The sequence below is a fragment of the Stomoxys calcitrans genome, chromosome 1 (genome assembly GCF_963082655.1).
Source record: "Stomoxys calcitrans chromosome 1, idStoCalc2.1, whole genome shotgun sequence".
Classification (NCBI taxonomy): Eukaryota; Metazoa; Arthropoda; class Insecta; order Diptera; family Muscidae; genus Stomoxys; species Stomoxys calcitrans.
Window position 1 is genome coordinate 191,484,289 of NC_081552.1, and position 17,104 is coordinate 191,501,392.

General features: G+C 41.2%; 1 protein-coding gene across 1 annotated transcript; it reads right to left on the reverse strand.

Annotated features, from left to right (window-relative positions):
- Nucleotides 1–1,508: 1,508 nt before the first annotated feature.
- On the reverse strand, nucleotides 1,509–8,473 carry LOC106093305 (cytochrome P450 4d8). The gene is made up of 4 exons (XM_059368111.1): nucleotides 8,314–8,473; nucleotides 7,792–8,248; nucleotides 1,918–2,477; nucleotides 1,509–1,864 (listed from the first exon to the last, which is right to left on the reverse strand). Exons 1-4 carry the CDS (start codon nucleotides 8,471–8,473, stop codon nucleotides 1,509–1,511), a joined length of 1,533 nt encoding a protein of 510 aa, XP_059224094.1.
- Between the last annotated feature and the right edge of the window lie 8,631 nt (nucleotides 8,474–17,104).

The following is a 17,104-nucleotide window of genomic DNA, read 5'->3' on the forward strand; positions in this document are numbered from 1 at the left end:
CAAGTCCAGTTGAAGGGCTGGCCGTTACTGAGATATTTGGATGCAAATTTTGCCCATGAACATTTCACCTAGGAACAGCGGCAAACTTCTCATTTATCAAGCAGTGCAGTCCGATCCTAGTTAAGGCTCAATGATTAGGGGCCTCTTTTTTATAGTTGAGTCCGAACGGCGTGCTGCAGTGCGACACCTCTTTGGAGAGAAGTTTTTACATGGCATAGTACCTCACAAATGTTGCCAGCATTCGGAGGGAAACCCCAGCGATGAAAATTTTTCTGACGGTCTCGCCAGGATTCGATCCCAGGCATTCAGCGTCATAGGTGAACATGATAACCTATGCGCTACGGTGCTGCCAGCATTAGGAAGGGAAATCCACGCCTGATTTTTTTATGGAATCGCCAGGATTTGAGTCCGTGCGTTCAGCGTCATAGGCGGACATGCTTACCTCTGCGCTACTCAATACTTATTTCAATATCAGATTCGTACTCTACTTTTCTAGACCTTCCCATTAACCTGTCCGATATTGTCCCGATCGACCTAAATGCCTTGTTGAAGGGCATTTAGTGAATTGGCGTTCCCCAATGATATTTGTAGTCTTCTCTCTAAGATCTTGCCAGCATTAGGAAGGGAAAACCACGGCTGATTTTTTTTATGGATTCGCCAGGATTTGAGTCCGTGCGTTCAGCGTCATAGGCGGACATGCTTACCTCTGCGCTACTCTTACATGCTTACCTCTGCGCTACTTATTTCAATATCAGATTCGTACTCTACAGTTCCGATCGACCTACATGCCTTATTGAAGGACATTTTGTGAATAGGCGATACCCAATGAGATTCACAGTCTTCTCTCTAAGATCTTGATACCCATTTTTTGATATTGGCCATATATTCCCATTTTGGATGATTTTGGGATTCGCGAGGCCCTGTAGACAGCTTTGGCCAAATTTGTATACCAGATTCGTATTGTACTTCGAATTACCTTTCATTTGATAACCATATCGCCCCAATCGGTAAATATGTAGTTTTTGGGTTATTTTTTTGGGGGGTTGGATCGGACCCCCAACACTTGTCGGCAAATTTGTATACCAATTTGAACGCTACTCATAAATACCTTTCATTTGATACCCATATTGTCCCATTCGGTAAAGATGTCCGTTTGGATCGGTTTTGGGATGGGGCGTTCCCCCAAATTATTTGACCCCAAAGTTGTATACCAATTTTGTGTTTCTGGATTACCATAAGGCGGCATACAAAATTTTGCTTTAATCGGTACACCAATCTCCGATATCTAACGTTTTTGAAAATTGGGGTAAGGGGGAGGGTCCGCCCCCTTTGGATTTAAAAAGATTTAGTATTCTATTTTCACCGTGGGGGTCAAATCTCTACCATCTGTGAAAATTTCAAACAAATAAACAAACAAAGCGCAACAATTTCATTATTATATAATAGAAGATAATATAAAGTTTCCCCTGAACATTCCTTTAAGGAAACGGGGATTCTTCTCTCATATCTTAATTTGCTCTTAATTCTCTCTTCTTGAGACCCAACTGCATGCCAGTCTTGGAGCGTGTAACTATCCCTAAAACCGGTTCTATACTTTCACCGAGCGGCAACAACTCATAGCAACGTATGATATGTACTAAGGCCACCTTCAATTCGAGCATGGCAAATTTTTGTCCAATACAATTTCGAGGTCCAGCACTAAATGGCAGGTAATGAAAACCATTGTTGATTTTGACATCTTCATGGCGCTCTGGCATAAATTCCGAAGGATTCTCATAGACAAAATGATTTGCAGACATGGCATAAATGGCAATGACGAGTTCGGTGCCCGCGGGAATAATTCCCTCGCCCAAGGTGGAATGTTCTGGAAAATTCAACGAATTGAAAAATTTTTTTAACTTCGAATCATCTACTTACTGTATTTAAAATCTTGAGTGATTTCTCGACCAATTATAGGTACAGGAGGATATAAACGTAAGGACTCTTTGATAACACATTCCAGATATTTTAATTCATTGAGACTCATTATGCTGCAAGTTCTGGAATTCTCATCACCATGCAATTGATGAATTTCTTTGCATAATTTCTGCTGTACCCTTGGATGGCGACTTAGTAGGTATAGAGTAAAGCCCAAAGCTGTAGCTGTGGTATCATGACCCTCAAACATAAACGTATCCACCTCCTCCCGAATATCTTCATTTGATAAGGGCTTGCCATTTATGGTAGACTGCAGTAGAACATCTAGTAAAGCCATTCGTTTTTTGGTGCCCACATCATAGTGATCTCTTACAGAAGTTTCCTTCTTCAGTCTTTGTTGCAAAGTTTGTCTACGCTCTTCAATGACTTTGTGAGTAAACTCATGCATGATGCGTAAATTCTTGATGAGCCTCAAACTTTTAAAAGGATGCAGTAGCATAAACACGATATCATTATGCAAATGCAAGCGAAGGAAGCGCCATGCTGTTATTCGGGTAGTTCTAAAAGACATTGGAGGGAAAAAGCGTAGACTTATTAAAAAAAGGACAATACATAGGAAAACAAGTTGAAACGTATTGGGTTGCCCAAAAAGTAATTGCGGATTTTTCATATAGTCGGCGTTGACAAATTTTTTCACAGCTTGTGACTCTGTAGTTGCATTCTTTCTTCTGTCAGTTATCAGCTGTTACTTTTAGCTTGCTTTAGAAAAAAAGTGTAAAAAAAAGTATATTTGATTAAAGTTCATTCTAAGTTTTATTAAAAATGCATTTACCTTCTTTTAAAAAAACCGCAATTACTTTTTGGGCTTTGTTCAACCCGACCGAATCCTATATAATCTAAACTTTGAATTGCATTTGTCAAGTTCTTAGTTTTAGACAAATCGGAAAAGAAGTACGCCTGATAGGGTAAATTTTGCAAATTTGCCCATAAACATTCCATTAAGGAACAGTGGCAAACATCTCACAGATCAATGAGTGCTGTCCGATTTAAGTTTAAGCTCCTTTTTATAGCCGAGTCCGAACTGCTTGCAGCAGTGCGAAACACTTTTTTGGGGCGAAGTTTTTACATGGTAAAGTACCTCACAAATGTCGCCAGCATTAGGAGAGGATAACTACCGCTGAAAATTGTTTTCTGATGTTCTCGCCAGGATTCGAACCCAGGCGTTCAGCATCATAGGTAGACATGCTAACTTTGCAGCAGTGCGACACCTTTTTAAGGAAAAGTTTTTACATGGCAAAGTACCTAACAAATGTCACCTGCAATTGGAGAGGATATCCACCGCTGAAAAATTTTTTCTGATGTTCTCGCCAGGATTCGAACCCAGGCATTCAGCATCATAGGTAGACATGCTAACCTCTGCGCTACGGAAGCCTACCCTACGGTCTATCAGGTGGCGCCTGATAGGGTACCAAGACATAAAAACGTGAGATCGGTTTATATGGGAGCTACTAGCTGGACAAGGCCCGCTCCGCTGTGCCTTTTTATACCCACCACCGAAGGATGGGGGCATATTCACTTTGTCATTCCGTTTGCAATAAATCGAAATATCCATTTCCGACCCTATAAAGAATATATATTCTTGATCAGCGTAAAAATCTAAGACGATCTAGACATGTCCGTCCGTCTGTCTGTTGAAATCACGCTACAGTCTTTAAAAATAGAGATATTGAGCAGAAATTTTGCACAGATTCTTTTTTTGTCCATAAGCAGGTTAAGTTCGAAGATGGGCTATATCGGACTATATCTTGATATAGCTCCCATATAGACCGATCCGCCGATTTAGGGTCTTAGGCCCATCAAAGCCACATTTATTATCCGATTTTGTTGAAATTTGGGGCAGTGAGTTGTGTTAGGCCCTTCGACATCCTCCGTCAATTTGGCTCAGATCGGTCCAGATTTGGATATAGCTGCCATATAGACCGATCCTCAGATTTAGGGTCTTAGGCCCATAAAAGCCACATTTATTATCCGATTTCGCTGAAATTTGGGACAGTGAGTTGTCTTAGGCCCTTCGACTTCCTTCGTTAAATTGGCCCAGATCGGTTCAGATTTGGATATAGCTGCCATATAGACCGATCCTCCGGTTAAGGGTCTTATTCCCACAAAAGCCACATTTATTATCCGATTTTGATGACATTCGGGACAGTGAGTTGTGTTAGGCCCATCGACATCCTTCGTTAATTTGGCTCAAATCGGTCCAAATTTGGATATAGCTGCCATATAGATCGATCCTCCGATTTATGGTGTAAGGCCCATAAAAGCCACATTCATTATCCGATTTTGCTGAAATTTGGGACAGTGAGTTGTGTTAGGCCCTTTGACATATTTCTTCAATTTGGTCCAGATCGGTTCAGATTTAGATATAGCTGCCATATAGACCGATTTCTTGATATATGGTTTTGGGCTCATTTATTGTCTGATGTCGCCGAAATTTGGAGCAGTGAGTTTAGTTAAGCCCCTTGACATACTTCTGCAATATCGCACAGATCGGTCCAGATTTGGATATAGCTGCCATATAGACCGATATTTAGGTTTTAGGTGTTGGGGCGATAAAAGACGCATTTATTGGCCGATGTCGCTGAAATTTGACACAGTAAGATTGGTTGGCCTCTTCGACGTCCTTCTTCAATTTTGCCCAGATCGGTCCAGATTTGCATATAGCTGCCATATAGACCGATCTCTCGATTTAAGGTTAAGGGCCCATAAAAGAGGCATTTATTGTCCGATTTCGCCGAAATTTGGGACAGTGCTTTGTGTTAGGCTTTTCGACATGTTTATGCAACTTGGCCCAAATCGGTCCAGATTTGGATATAGCTGCCATGTAGGCTGATATCTCGATTTAAAGTCTTGGCACCATAAAAGGCGCATTTATAATCCGATTTCACTGAAATTTGACACAGTGAATTATGTTCGGCTTTTCGACATCCGTGTCGTATATAGTTCAGATCGGTATGAGGTATATGAGTATAAGGTATGAAATTTTCACCAAATTTTGATGAAAGGTGGTTTACATATATACCCGAGGTGGTGGGTATCCAAAGTTCGGCCCGGCCGAACTTAACGCCTTTTTACTTGTTCACTCTCCTATTTTATCTAAGCCCTATATTGGCACGGTCAGGAAATAAGTCCTGTTTGGGGGTGTTGGTAAGGTTTTTCAGATATTTCGCCCCAATGTGGATATCATATTGGTGCTCTACTCCCAAATCCCTTTCATTTGAGCCTTATATTGCTTTGGTCGGTAAATATTTCCTGTATGGGTGTAAAGTGAATAGCCATATATCAGATTCGTGCTCTAGTCTCAAGAACCTTTTATTTGAGCACCACATTGCCATTATTGGCTTATATTTCTATTTGGCGGGCTTGGGAGATGGGGCAGCCCCCCTAGATATCCCATCCTAAATAAGGATACCAGATTTCTGTTTTTGAGTTATTATAAACAGATTAATTTTCGCTTAAATCGCTCCACCCATCTCCGAGATCTGGCGTTTTTAAAAATAGGGTAAGCGGAGGGTCCCCCCATTAAAGTTTGGATGTTAGATCTACTTCATTCGATTAGTTTTGTTGATAGGTTAGAGTAGCCGAACCCTTTGGCCCGAAAGTGGACATCAGATTCATACTTTGATACCGAAAACCATATTTGAGTTACATATTGCTATAGTCGGTATATACATTTGGCTTAAGGGGAGTTTATGAGTTGAGGCGGCTCTGCAACAATTGGCCATAAAAAAAAATATCAGATTTGAGCCCCTTTTTGCCACTATCCACAAATATGTAAAGTTTAAGGGGCATGCAGTTTGGGGCGGCCACCCACGCACTTAGCCCTGAAAAAATATCAGCATCGTGCTCTATTCTAGGTGGTAGGTGGAGTTTATGGGTTGAGACGATCCCCAAACATTTGGCCTCAAAATTGGATATCAAATTCGTTTTCTTCTATTAAATAGCTGCTATTTGAACCCCGCATTGCCATAGTAGGCAAACGTGGCTGTTTGGTGTTGTTTATATTGGGAGGAGAGGGTCGGTCCGCCCGACACTAAGACCCAAAAGACCATTTGTTTAAGTCCTTTATTGTTGCGCTCTGCATGTCTTGCTGTACGGCAGGAAGTGACCCATTTACTTGGATCCTTATGTCAACACTAGATTCGAACCCGTATTATCCCGATCGAACTATACGTCCTATTGAACGGTATTTAGTGGGTGGGCCGATCCCCGACTCTACCAAATATGTGTACCAAATTCGTAGTCAACTCCCAAAGAACTTTCATTAAATACATCTATTAGACTTTCATGCCCGTTTTGGGGGGTTTTTATACCCTCCACCATAGGATAGGGGTATACTTATTTCGTCATTCTGTCTGTAACTCCTCGAAATATTCGTCTAAGACCCCAAAAAGTATATATATTCTTGATCGTCATGACATTTTAAGTCGAACTAGTCATGTCTGTCCGTCCGTCCTTTCGTCTGTCTGTCGAAAGCACGCTAACTTTCGAAGGAGTAAAGCTAGCCGCTTGAAATTTGGCACGAATACTTCTTATTAGGGTAGGTCGGTTGGGAGTGTAAATGGGCTATATCGGTCCACGTTTTGATATAGCTGTCATAAAAACCGATCTGGGATCTTGACTTCTTGAGCCGCTAGAGGGCACAATTCTTATCCGATTTGGCTGAAATTTCGTTAGAGGTATTTTATTATGACTTCCAACAACAGTGCTGAGTATGGTTGAAATCGGTCCATAACCTGATATAGCAGTCATATAAACCTATCTGGGGTCTTGACTTCATGAGCCACTAGAGTGCGCAATTCCTATCCGATTTGGCTGAAATTTTGCATGAGGTGTTTCGTTATGACATTCAACAGCTGTGCTAAGAATAGTTCAAAACGGCTCATATCCTGATATAGCTGCCATATAAACCGATCTGGGGTCTTGACTTCTTGAGCCGCTAGAGGGCGCAATTATTATCCGATTTAGCTGAAATTTCGCATGAGCTTTTTTGTTACGACATCCAACAACTGTAAAAAGAATGGTTTAAATCGGGCCATAACCTGATATAGCTGCCATATAAACCGATATGGGATTAGGCCCGGCCGAACTTAGCAGGCTTTTAGGTTGAGGAGGACCCGTAGACACCTTGGATTAAATTCTTCTAAATGTAGTGTACTTAATTTCCAAATATCCTTTAATTTGAAACCCATATTGTCCCAATCAGTAAATATGTCCTGTTGAGGGGTTTTGGGAGTGGGCAGGCGCCTCAGATACCAAGGAATACTTTTTTATATCAAATTCTTACTTTACATTTAAATATTTTTTTTTTTTTTGGGGGGGGGGGGGGGATGGGGAGGCCCCTCAGACGCTGAGGAATAAATTTGTATGTCAGATTTGTACTTCACTTTTTAATACCTTTCATTTGACACTAATATTGCCCAATGCGGTAAAAGTGTCCTGTTGGGGGATTTTTTTAGGGGTGGGGGACCTCCCGAACACTTAGGGTGAAATTTGGTACCAAGTTCGTACTCTACTCTAAAATTTCTTTCATTTGATACCCATATTATCCATATCGGTAAACATGTACGTTTGGGTGGGTTTTGGGATAGGGCGTCCCCCCAAGTTTTTATACCAATTTTGGGGTACCATAAAGTGGCATACAAACTATCGATTTAATCGGTGCACCCGATCTTCGAGATCTTGTAATTTTGAAAATTGTGGTAAGGGAGAGGATCCTCCCCCCAACGATCATGTGCAGGGTATATAAAATCTGGCCCTACCTAACTTTCCTTTTTTTTTACTTGACTTTCATGTTCCCCAACACAACATACTCACTCTTCAACCGCTGCTGTATATGCCATAGTTGTATCCGTTTGAGCACCCACTTTGGTACCCATGGCCGTTTCGGCAATAATGTCCAATGTGGCTGAACACACATAGGGGTAAATATCAAATGGTGTCTTTCCATCAGCCTTTGTGGTCAAACGCTCAGTAAAAACTGCAGACTGTTGATTGAAAATTTCCACAAATTCTTCCAGTATCTTAAAATGAAATGTGGGTGTAATGATCTTACGACGTGCATGCCATTTAGCCCCATCACTAGTAAGCAATCCTGTACCCAGCCACCTATGCAGTACTCCATATAAACGATGTTTGCTTAGATTTGTGGAACTGGAGAGAATCTGTTCGTTTATTTCAGGATCAGCAGTGCCAATTATTAAGCGATTGAATAACCAGATTTTTATAAAACCACCATACTTTTGTCCAAGATTAACACCTTTTGTAAATACATCTGAGAAGAAGTATGAAGAAATAAGATCTTTGATTGTTATATAGACCTTTTTGACTGTAGCTTACTTTGTGGCGTAAGTCCATATGCCAAATGAATTGGTCCAATTAGTGGTACACAATAGGGTCCATTGATATTCTTGACTGCTTCGCGCATATGCCTTTTGGAGGCATGCCTCAGATAGCCCACCACAAAAAGGGTCAGCAATATGATTGCTACTGTATACATTTCCTAATCAATGTTTTCAACATACTAACTGAGTATATGCTCCATTTAAAGCCGTCCTACGATGTTGGTTTTGTTTTGCTCCATGCAGTTTTGGTAATCTAATCGTCATTAATGCTATGGTCAATTGATAAAACAAATACAATCGCTGAGATTATGAGCGTTAAGTGCTAGTGGTCTCTATTAGTGTAGAATTATGTGTTCCTATAGAAATACTGCTAAAGGTCATTGTGACACAGTTTGCAAGCGCCATGACTGGCATATAAGCCTCAATTCATAATTACCAGACTTGGGGGAAACTTTAAGCAAAGAGTGCTCAGATGTTATGGTTAAATATTAAAACCTGAAATGGAGGCCAGCGTAAGGGCAAAGCTTAATAAGACTCTGAGTGCCCTCTCTCGAACCCTGCCACGAACATCAGAAAACTATTTCAGCGATTGTTACCGCCTAACTAATGCTGGCGACATCTGAAAAGTATTCAGCCTTGTATAACTTCCCAACTATGTGGAGTGGGATTGGGTATAGCTACCCGACATGCGATCTCCTGATCTATCCGATTTTGACGAATTTTAACCTTTTTACTTAGGTGAGGTATGGAGGACACCGTGGTGCAAAGATTAGCATGTCCGTGCCTATGACGCCGAACGCCTGGGTTCAAATACCGGCGTGAACATCAGAAAATTCTCCACCTGTGGTTTTGTCCTTACTAATGCTGGCTGCCAAGTGGTATCGCCGTTGGAACTCGGCAATAAAAAGGAGGCCCCTTATCATTGGGCTTAAACATTAATCAGACTGCACTCATTGATATGAGAGAAGTATCCACTGTTCCTTAATGGAATGTTCATGGGAAATTTAGTTTAATACTTATGTTAAGTTAGCTTGAAAAGAGGTTGGGGGATATTAATCCGCTCCATGTCACTATTAACACCCACCTAAGCAAGTAATCAGCTAATTGTGCGCTTTCAATCGCTTCAAGTCCGGCATTGTGTCCCAATCTATGTGTCAGTGTCTGTTAGTCGAGAAAGCCGGGCAATGTTATAAGTAATGCTCCTGCTATCACTTACCGCACCGATTCTCCATAAGTACGCTCGTAGTCCCAGGTGTCCCGTTGTGATATCGAAAGCTATACTGATCTCCTTCTTAGTTCCTTTTCGCGTTATGGATCTCCACTTAGCATTTTCGTCGTCCTGTCGACCGTTTCACTGTTCCACAGAGCTACGTTCGTTGCCCACGCTCTTAACTCGGACTGCGTCGCCCCGAAAAGCTTCGAATACCAGTACTCTGGTCTTCACAGCGAAATTGTCTGCTGCTTCATTACACTGTGTCCCGGCAACCAAACAATGCGGATTGTGCCAATCTCCGATAAGGTGTTAATCTCTTTCTTACACTGCAAGTCCGTTAGTGACCTCACCGTCCTTGTTGTTACAGCCCTGAAGGCCAGTTTACTGACCGTAAAGATGTGCATACTCGACGTGCTGCATGCGAGTTTCTTTCCCACGTCCTTAACTCGGACTGTGTTGCCCTAAAAGTTTTAGCATTCACCATGTTTACTGATGGCAGGCAGACTCTGGTCTTCACAGGCAACTCATCTGCCTTTTCATTCCCCCTTACTCTGCTGTGGCCTGGCACCCAAACAATTTTTAACTGGTCATCCAAACAATTTGGAACTTGCTATTAAGTATAAACGTTTATCTCATTCTTGCACTTCAAGCTTGTGTTGTAAGATCACACCGTCCTTATTGTTATAGCCCTGATGGCCAGTCTACCGTTCATACTGCACGTCTTCGCGTTAACACCATACCACTTTACGCAAGCCGTGAAGATCTTCGCCTGTAGGACTGTGTTATGATCAGGCAGTCGAAAACAATTCCCAATTCCTGGATCCTTAATGAAGACCCCCTGGTCCACTCTGTCTTCTAGCTTTGATCCATCTGTGTAGCATGATCTCCCAGATGGCCATACGTCTATTCAAAACTGTGCCTCTGGTGCCTCTGGCTCGCACGCGACCTCAAATGTCTTCTCAGGTATCCGATCCTACACCTATCCTCCAACCATTTTCAAATCCCCAAATAATTTTCAAAGTCTTTCAGCCACAGTGGCTGTATGTTTATGGTAAGAATTTAATTAAAAGTCTTCTATGCTCTAATGGGCGTGGCCCTCCCCGCTCCGCCTATGCCAAGATAACATGATTTCTGAACCTGTTGTATTAGCATTACATTAAACTTTTCTACATTGCAGTCCACCTAAATACTAAGGAAAATGGGCAGAGTGATCCCGCTACAGAAGTCTGAAAAGGACCCAAGTTTGGGGTAGGTTAGGTACCTGGAGAGATTTTTGAAGACTTTCGAGCAGAATGATTTGGAAGCCCGAAAAATCTTCGAAATGCCAAGGTTACCAGTTTTAGTGGCCTGCAGAGGGGCGCTCGGACGAATTACGGCCTTGAAATCTTGCACCTAATTTCGTTAACTCTCTACCAGGTTCTCAACCGGTATATTTTTTACTCTGACTTTCTAACGTTCTGAAATTTACTGGATACAGTTAATTGCGGATAGCGTTTCTGTTTTTATACCCACCACGATAGGATGGGTGTATACTAACCTAGTCATTCCGTTTGTAACACCTCGAAATATTGATCTGCGACCCCACAAAGTTTGTATATTCTGGATCTTCTCGATATTCTGAGTCTAACTAGCCATGTCCGTCCGTATGTCGAAATCTCGATAGTGGTCGAACGCGTAAAGCTAGCCGCTTGAAATTTTGTACAGGTACCTAATATTGATGTAGTTCGTTGGAAGGGGGGGGGGGGGGGGGGGGATGGCGGACCCTCCCCTTTACCCTAATTTTCAGAAACGCCAGATCTCGGAGATGGGGGTGCGATTTAAGCAAAATTTTGTTTGCTCTCATATAGTACCCTAAAAATAAAAATTTGGTATCCAAATTTCGGATGGGGTACCTAGGGGGGCCGCCCCACCCTAAAGCCTACCAAACATATACTTAGACCAATCATGACAATATGGGACTCAAATGAAAGGTATTTAGGATAATAAAACGTATCTGATATCCAATTGTCGGACCAAGTGCTAGGGGGACCAGCCCAACCCCTAAAACACCCCTAAATCGGACATATTTATCGACCATGGCAATATGGGACTCCAATGAAAGGGATTGGGGGGTAGAACAAGAATTGATACCCGTTTTCGGGACCAATTTTCTGGGGGTCTACCTCTTTCCCAAAATACCCCCCAAGGGAATATATTTTTCGACCATGCCACTATGTGGCTCAAATGAAAGGTATTTGAGATTAGAAATCGAATTTGATAACCTATTTTGGGGCCATGTGTTTGAGAGAAGAGCACGATGCTGATATTTTTTCAGGGCCAAGTATCTGGGGGACCACCTCCCCCCGAAAACACCACTAAATCAGACATCATGAGTATATCGGGATGAAATGAAGTATTTTCAGAAAGGAGTACACCTTATATCCAAACTAAAATTCGCAGACCAATAAAGATCATGTTGGTTTCAGATAAAGGAACTTATGTCAAACTGTTAGTCAAGTTAGTATGGAATTTCAATAAAAGATCTTTCATTGTCGAAAATAAATATTCCAAGGAAACTTTTGTTCCACATAAAGTAAAAGAAGGCGCAGCGGAGCGGGCCCGGGTCAATTAGTTCGTAATAGAGAAAAATTCGTTATAGGCAAGTTCGTTGTAGAGAAGATCGACTATAGCTGCCGTCTAGTCTGATCTTCCGATTGGGTCTTACCCTCATTAAAGCCTTATCTAGTAACCTTTTTTCTGAAATTTGAATCTATAACTGGGTACTTTTCGGTACCTGATCCAAATAAGGACCAGATCGACCAAATAGGAATATATTAAGTTATGACAATACTCATATAAGATAATACATATTGGGTTGCCCAAAAAGTAATTGCGGATTTGTTAAAAGAAATGCAAGAAAATGCATTTTTAATAAAACTTAGAACGAACTTTAATCAAATGTACTTTTTTTACACTTTTTTTCTAAAGCAAGCTAAAAGTAACAGCTGATAACTGACAGAAGAAAGAATGCAATTACAGGGTCATAAGCTGTGAAAAAATTTTTCAACGCCGACTATATGAAAAATCCGCAATTACTTTTTGGGCAATCCAATATTTCCATGGTGGTGGGTATTCAAAGTTCGGCACGGCCGAATTGAATTTCGCTTGTTTGTTGTTTTGTTATTTGTTGTTTCGTTTTTTACTTTCTGCATTTTATAATCTAATCGTAAGCAACTATCCCCCCCGCCAATCGATAAGTATTTTAATCATTGTGCTTACGTGCGATGTGGGTCGTTGATCTCCATTGCTATGCAATAATAATCGACACTGATAAATTGATAAATGGGTGCAATACACTAGTTTACCGAAAATGTGAATAACTTTCTGCCTGTTAACAGGAATAATCGCCTCTTGACTACGTTTTTAAAATCCCATAGAGCCCAACATTCCTACTAGACATTTTGAGGCATGAGGCAATGAAGGCCACCATATATCATGTCCGTCTATGACGCTGAACGCCTTGGTACAAATCCTGCCAAGAACATAAAAAAAAACAAGTAAAGACTGCCTAAAATCGGGCGAAGTCGACCTTTTGATACCCTACACCACATTGGGTATGCAGGTTAAGTCATTAAAATTTGAAATGTAGAATTTCGACCAAAATCCGGAAATTTTGTGGGAGATACAGAAACAAGTAAAAGTGTGCTAAGTTCGGCCGGGGCGAATCTTGGGAACGCACATGGTAGTGCGTTCCCAAGATTCGGCCCGGATTCTGAGAAAAATTTATACAAAATACCAAACTTCAGCCAAACCAGCAAAAATTAAAGCTTTTGGGAACTAGGAACAAGGATGATCGAGAGACCACTTTACATGGGAGCTATATCAAATTATAGACTGATTTTAACCGTACTAGGCACAGTTGTTGAAAGTCGGAACCGAACACTACATGCAAAATTTCAGCTAAATCGGACCAAAATTGCGGCATGTAAAGGCTCATGAAGTCAAATCGTCAGATGGGTTTATAAGAGAGCTATATCAGGTTATAGAACGATTTGGACCGTACTTGGCGCAGTTAATGGCAGTCGAAACCGAACACTACATGCGAAATTTCAACCAAATCGCACAAATGATGCGGCTTGTAAGGGCTCAAGAAATCAAATCGAGAGATCGGTTTATATGGGAGCTATATCTAAATTTCAACCGATATGGCCCAGTTGCAAACCCCCAACGACCTACATCAATAGTTAGTATCTGTGCACAATTTCAAGCGGCTAGCTTTACGCGTTCGACCGCTATAGTGATTTCGACAGACGGACGGACGGACGGGCTTGCCCAGATCGACTCAGAGCATCGAGACGCTCAATTCGTGGTGTTACAAATTGCATGACTAGATTAGTATACCCCTGTCGTATGGTGGTTGGTATAAAAATCGTAGTGAAAATGGTTGAGAAGATAGGTTGATAAATGCGTTATATCTTATATACCCTCCACCATGGAAAGCATTGGTCGAGTTCTTTGCGCGGTATCCCTCTTTGGGCAAACAAAGGATAATGAATAAGAACTGTTATGCTATTGGGGCTATATCAAATTATAGTCGGATACAGATTATAAACGAATTCGTTTATATGGGAGCTATATCAAGCCATAGATTGATTTAGAACATATCGGATACGTATGTTGAACATTATGGGGGAAGCCGTTGTACAAAATTTCAGCCAATTCGGATTAGAATTGCGCCCTTTAGCGACTGAAGAAATCAAGATCCAAGATCAGTTTATATGGCAGCTATATCAGGTTATGAACCGATTTGAACCATACTTAGCACAGTTGTTGGCACTACGTGCGAAGTTTTAGCCTAATCGGACAAAAATTGAGGATTCCATTTTTTGTGAGGATCGGTTATCCAATGACCAAATTAGTGTAATAGTAGTCAAAATCGGGCGAAAATATATATATGAACTATATCGAAGTCTTCACAGATTTTAAAATCATACACAGTTAAAATCATAGAAAAAGACATTGTTCAAAATTTAGAGAAAATCTGCTAAGAAATACGCTGACAAAGGCTCTTAAATCGGTGGATACACATATATGGGGGCTATATCTGAATATGAACCGATTTCTATGAAATTCAACAGCAATGTCTCGGGATCTATAAGGGAATCTTTTGAGCCCAATTTCATGTGAATCGGTTCACAAATGGCAATATTATTATAGTATTGGTACAAATCGGACTAACATATGTATTGCAAATGCAAATTTTGCCCAAGAACATTCCACTAAGGAACAGGGGCAAACTTCTCACCTATCAATGAGTGCAGTCCGATTCAAGTTTAAGCTCAATCATAAGGGGCCTCCTTTTCTTATAGCCGAGTCCGAACGGCGTGCCGCAGTGCGACACCTCTTTGGAGAGAAATTTTATATGGCATAGTACCTCACAAATGTTGCCAGCATTGGAAGGGGAAAGCCACCATTGAAATTTTTTTTTTCTGATAGGCTCACCAGGATTCGAACCCAGGCGTTTAGCGTCATAGTCGGACATGCTAGCCTCAGCGCTACGGTGGCCTCCACATACGTATAGCAGCTATATCCAATTCTGAACCGATTTCAACTGAAATCCGCTTGTTTTGTGGTAGTTGTAAGCAGAAGAAAACTTATTGCAACGGTTTGAAAAGATTGGCTGATACATGCGCTTGAAAAACCTCTAAAAGTTGAAATCAGGCAATAGATATATATGGAAGATATATCGGTATGTGAGCCGATTTAAATCAAATTCACCAAGTTGATGCACTCACCAAACTCTTCTTAGGAACAGCCCAATGGCGGCACCCTGATAATGTGGTATTCCAAAACTCCCGTCTCTGGCCACACGTAAGAAACTACCACCAAAGCTGCAGCTGTTGTTGTTAGAGTCAAAGGCACACCAATTGCCCACACAAGAAACAAATCTGCAATTCTTGTTGTTGTTGTCGGTTGAGCCACGGCCACTTGCAGCCAGACGACAAGCAGATGGTTTTTGTGACGAACCAAACGATCCCAGCCCGTAGAGGCAAAGAAATGGGGATTTTAAATCGAAACTAAAACAAAGCTCAAAAGCTTTTCCACAAAACACTTCGCTTTGTCTCTTTCCCCGAGAAATAAGAACAACACTGACTTTGACTTATATTCAAATAATATTTTATTTGGCTCTTTAATGTGCGTGCGCACTCGTTGACATACGAAAACTTCTAACTTTACTTGTCTCTGCCACTGAACCATTAGATTACAAGAAATGTAACGAGTGGAGAGACAATAACAAAAGAAACGTTCAAGCAGTACAGGGATGAGTTGATTGACCTCTAGTACTATTTATGTGCCAATAGTGATGAGCATCTATGCAAATTAATAATAGGTCGATTCCTGCTTGAAAACACCCCTAATATTGAGACTTATAAGACACTGCCTTGTGCCAAATTTCGAGAGAATCGGTTAAGAAATGACGATTCTATTGCTGTACTAGTACAAATCGGAGGAACATATATATGGAATCTATATCGAAATCTGAACCGATTTCTTCCAACTTCTAAAGGTTTCGTCTCTAGGTCAAACAAGCAAAAGCGTGCTAACTTCGGCCGGACTGAATCTTTAAATAACTTATTCGAAAAGAAAAACATCTGTTATAGAAAAACACCACCTCCAAAATTTCAGACAAATCGAGTAATCATTGCGCCCTCCAGAGGCTCAAATAGTCAAACTGGGAAGTCGGTTTATATGTCAGCTATATCAGGCTATATACCGATTTAGACCATACTTGAAACAGTTGTTGGAAGTCATACCCAAACGACATATGCAAATTTCAACCATTTTGGTTAAGAATTGCACCGTCTAGAAGCCCAAAAAGTCTAATCGGGAGATCGGTTTATATGGCGGCTATAACAGGGGTACGCACTGATATAAACCACACTTGACAAAGTTGTTGGAAATCAAACGAAGACTCTTTTCATGAAAGAGTTCGGCCAAATCGGATAAGAATTGCGCCCTCTAGAAGCTCAAGAAGTCAAGACTCAAGATCGGTTTATATGACAGGTATTTCAGGTTATTAACCGATTTCAGCCATACTTAGCACTGTTGTGTAAAGTCATAACGAAAGAAATCATACAAAATTTCAGCTAAATCCTATAGGAATTACGCGCTCTAGAGGCTCAAGAAGTCTAATCAGGAGATCGGTTTATATGGCGGCTATATCGGGTTGTGGACTGGTTTAGACTATACTTGGCACAGTTGTTGGGAGTCATACCAGAACACTTCATGCTCCCTCTGGAAGCTCAGGCAGTCAAGAACCACGATCGGTTTATATGGCAGCTATATTAGGTTATCAACCGATACTTGGCATACTTGGCACAGTCGTCGGAAGTGATACCAAAACACCGCGTGCTAAATTTCTGCCAAAGCGCCCTCTAGAAGTCAAGACCCAAGGTCGATTTATATGGCAGCTATATCAGGTTGTCAACCGATTTAGGCCATACTTGGCACATATATCGGAAGTGATACCAAAACACCGTGTGCTAAATTTCAGCCAAATCGGATAAGAATTGCGCCCTCTAGAACCTCAAGA

Excerpts from the sequence above, each read along its gene's own strand:
- LOC106093305 (XM_059368111.1), bottom strand. The coding sequence starts at position 8,473 with ATGTATACAGTAGCAATCATATTGCTGACCCTTTTTGTGGTGGGCTAT. Across the intron at positions 8,249-8,313 it reads ATATGGACTTACGCCACAAA|ATGTATTTACAAAAGGTGTT; the intron begins GTAAGCTACAGT and ends ACTTCTTCTCAG. Across the intron at positions 2,478-7,791 it reads TATACAGCAGCGGTTGAAGA|AACTACCCGAATAACAGCAT; the intron begins GTGAGTATGTTG and ends AATGTCTTTTAG.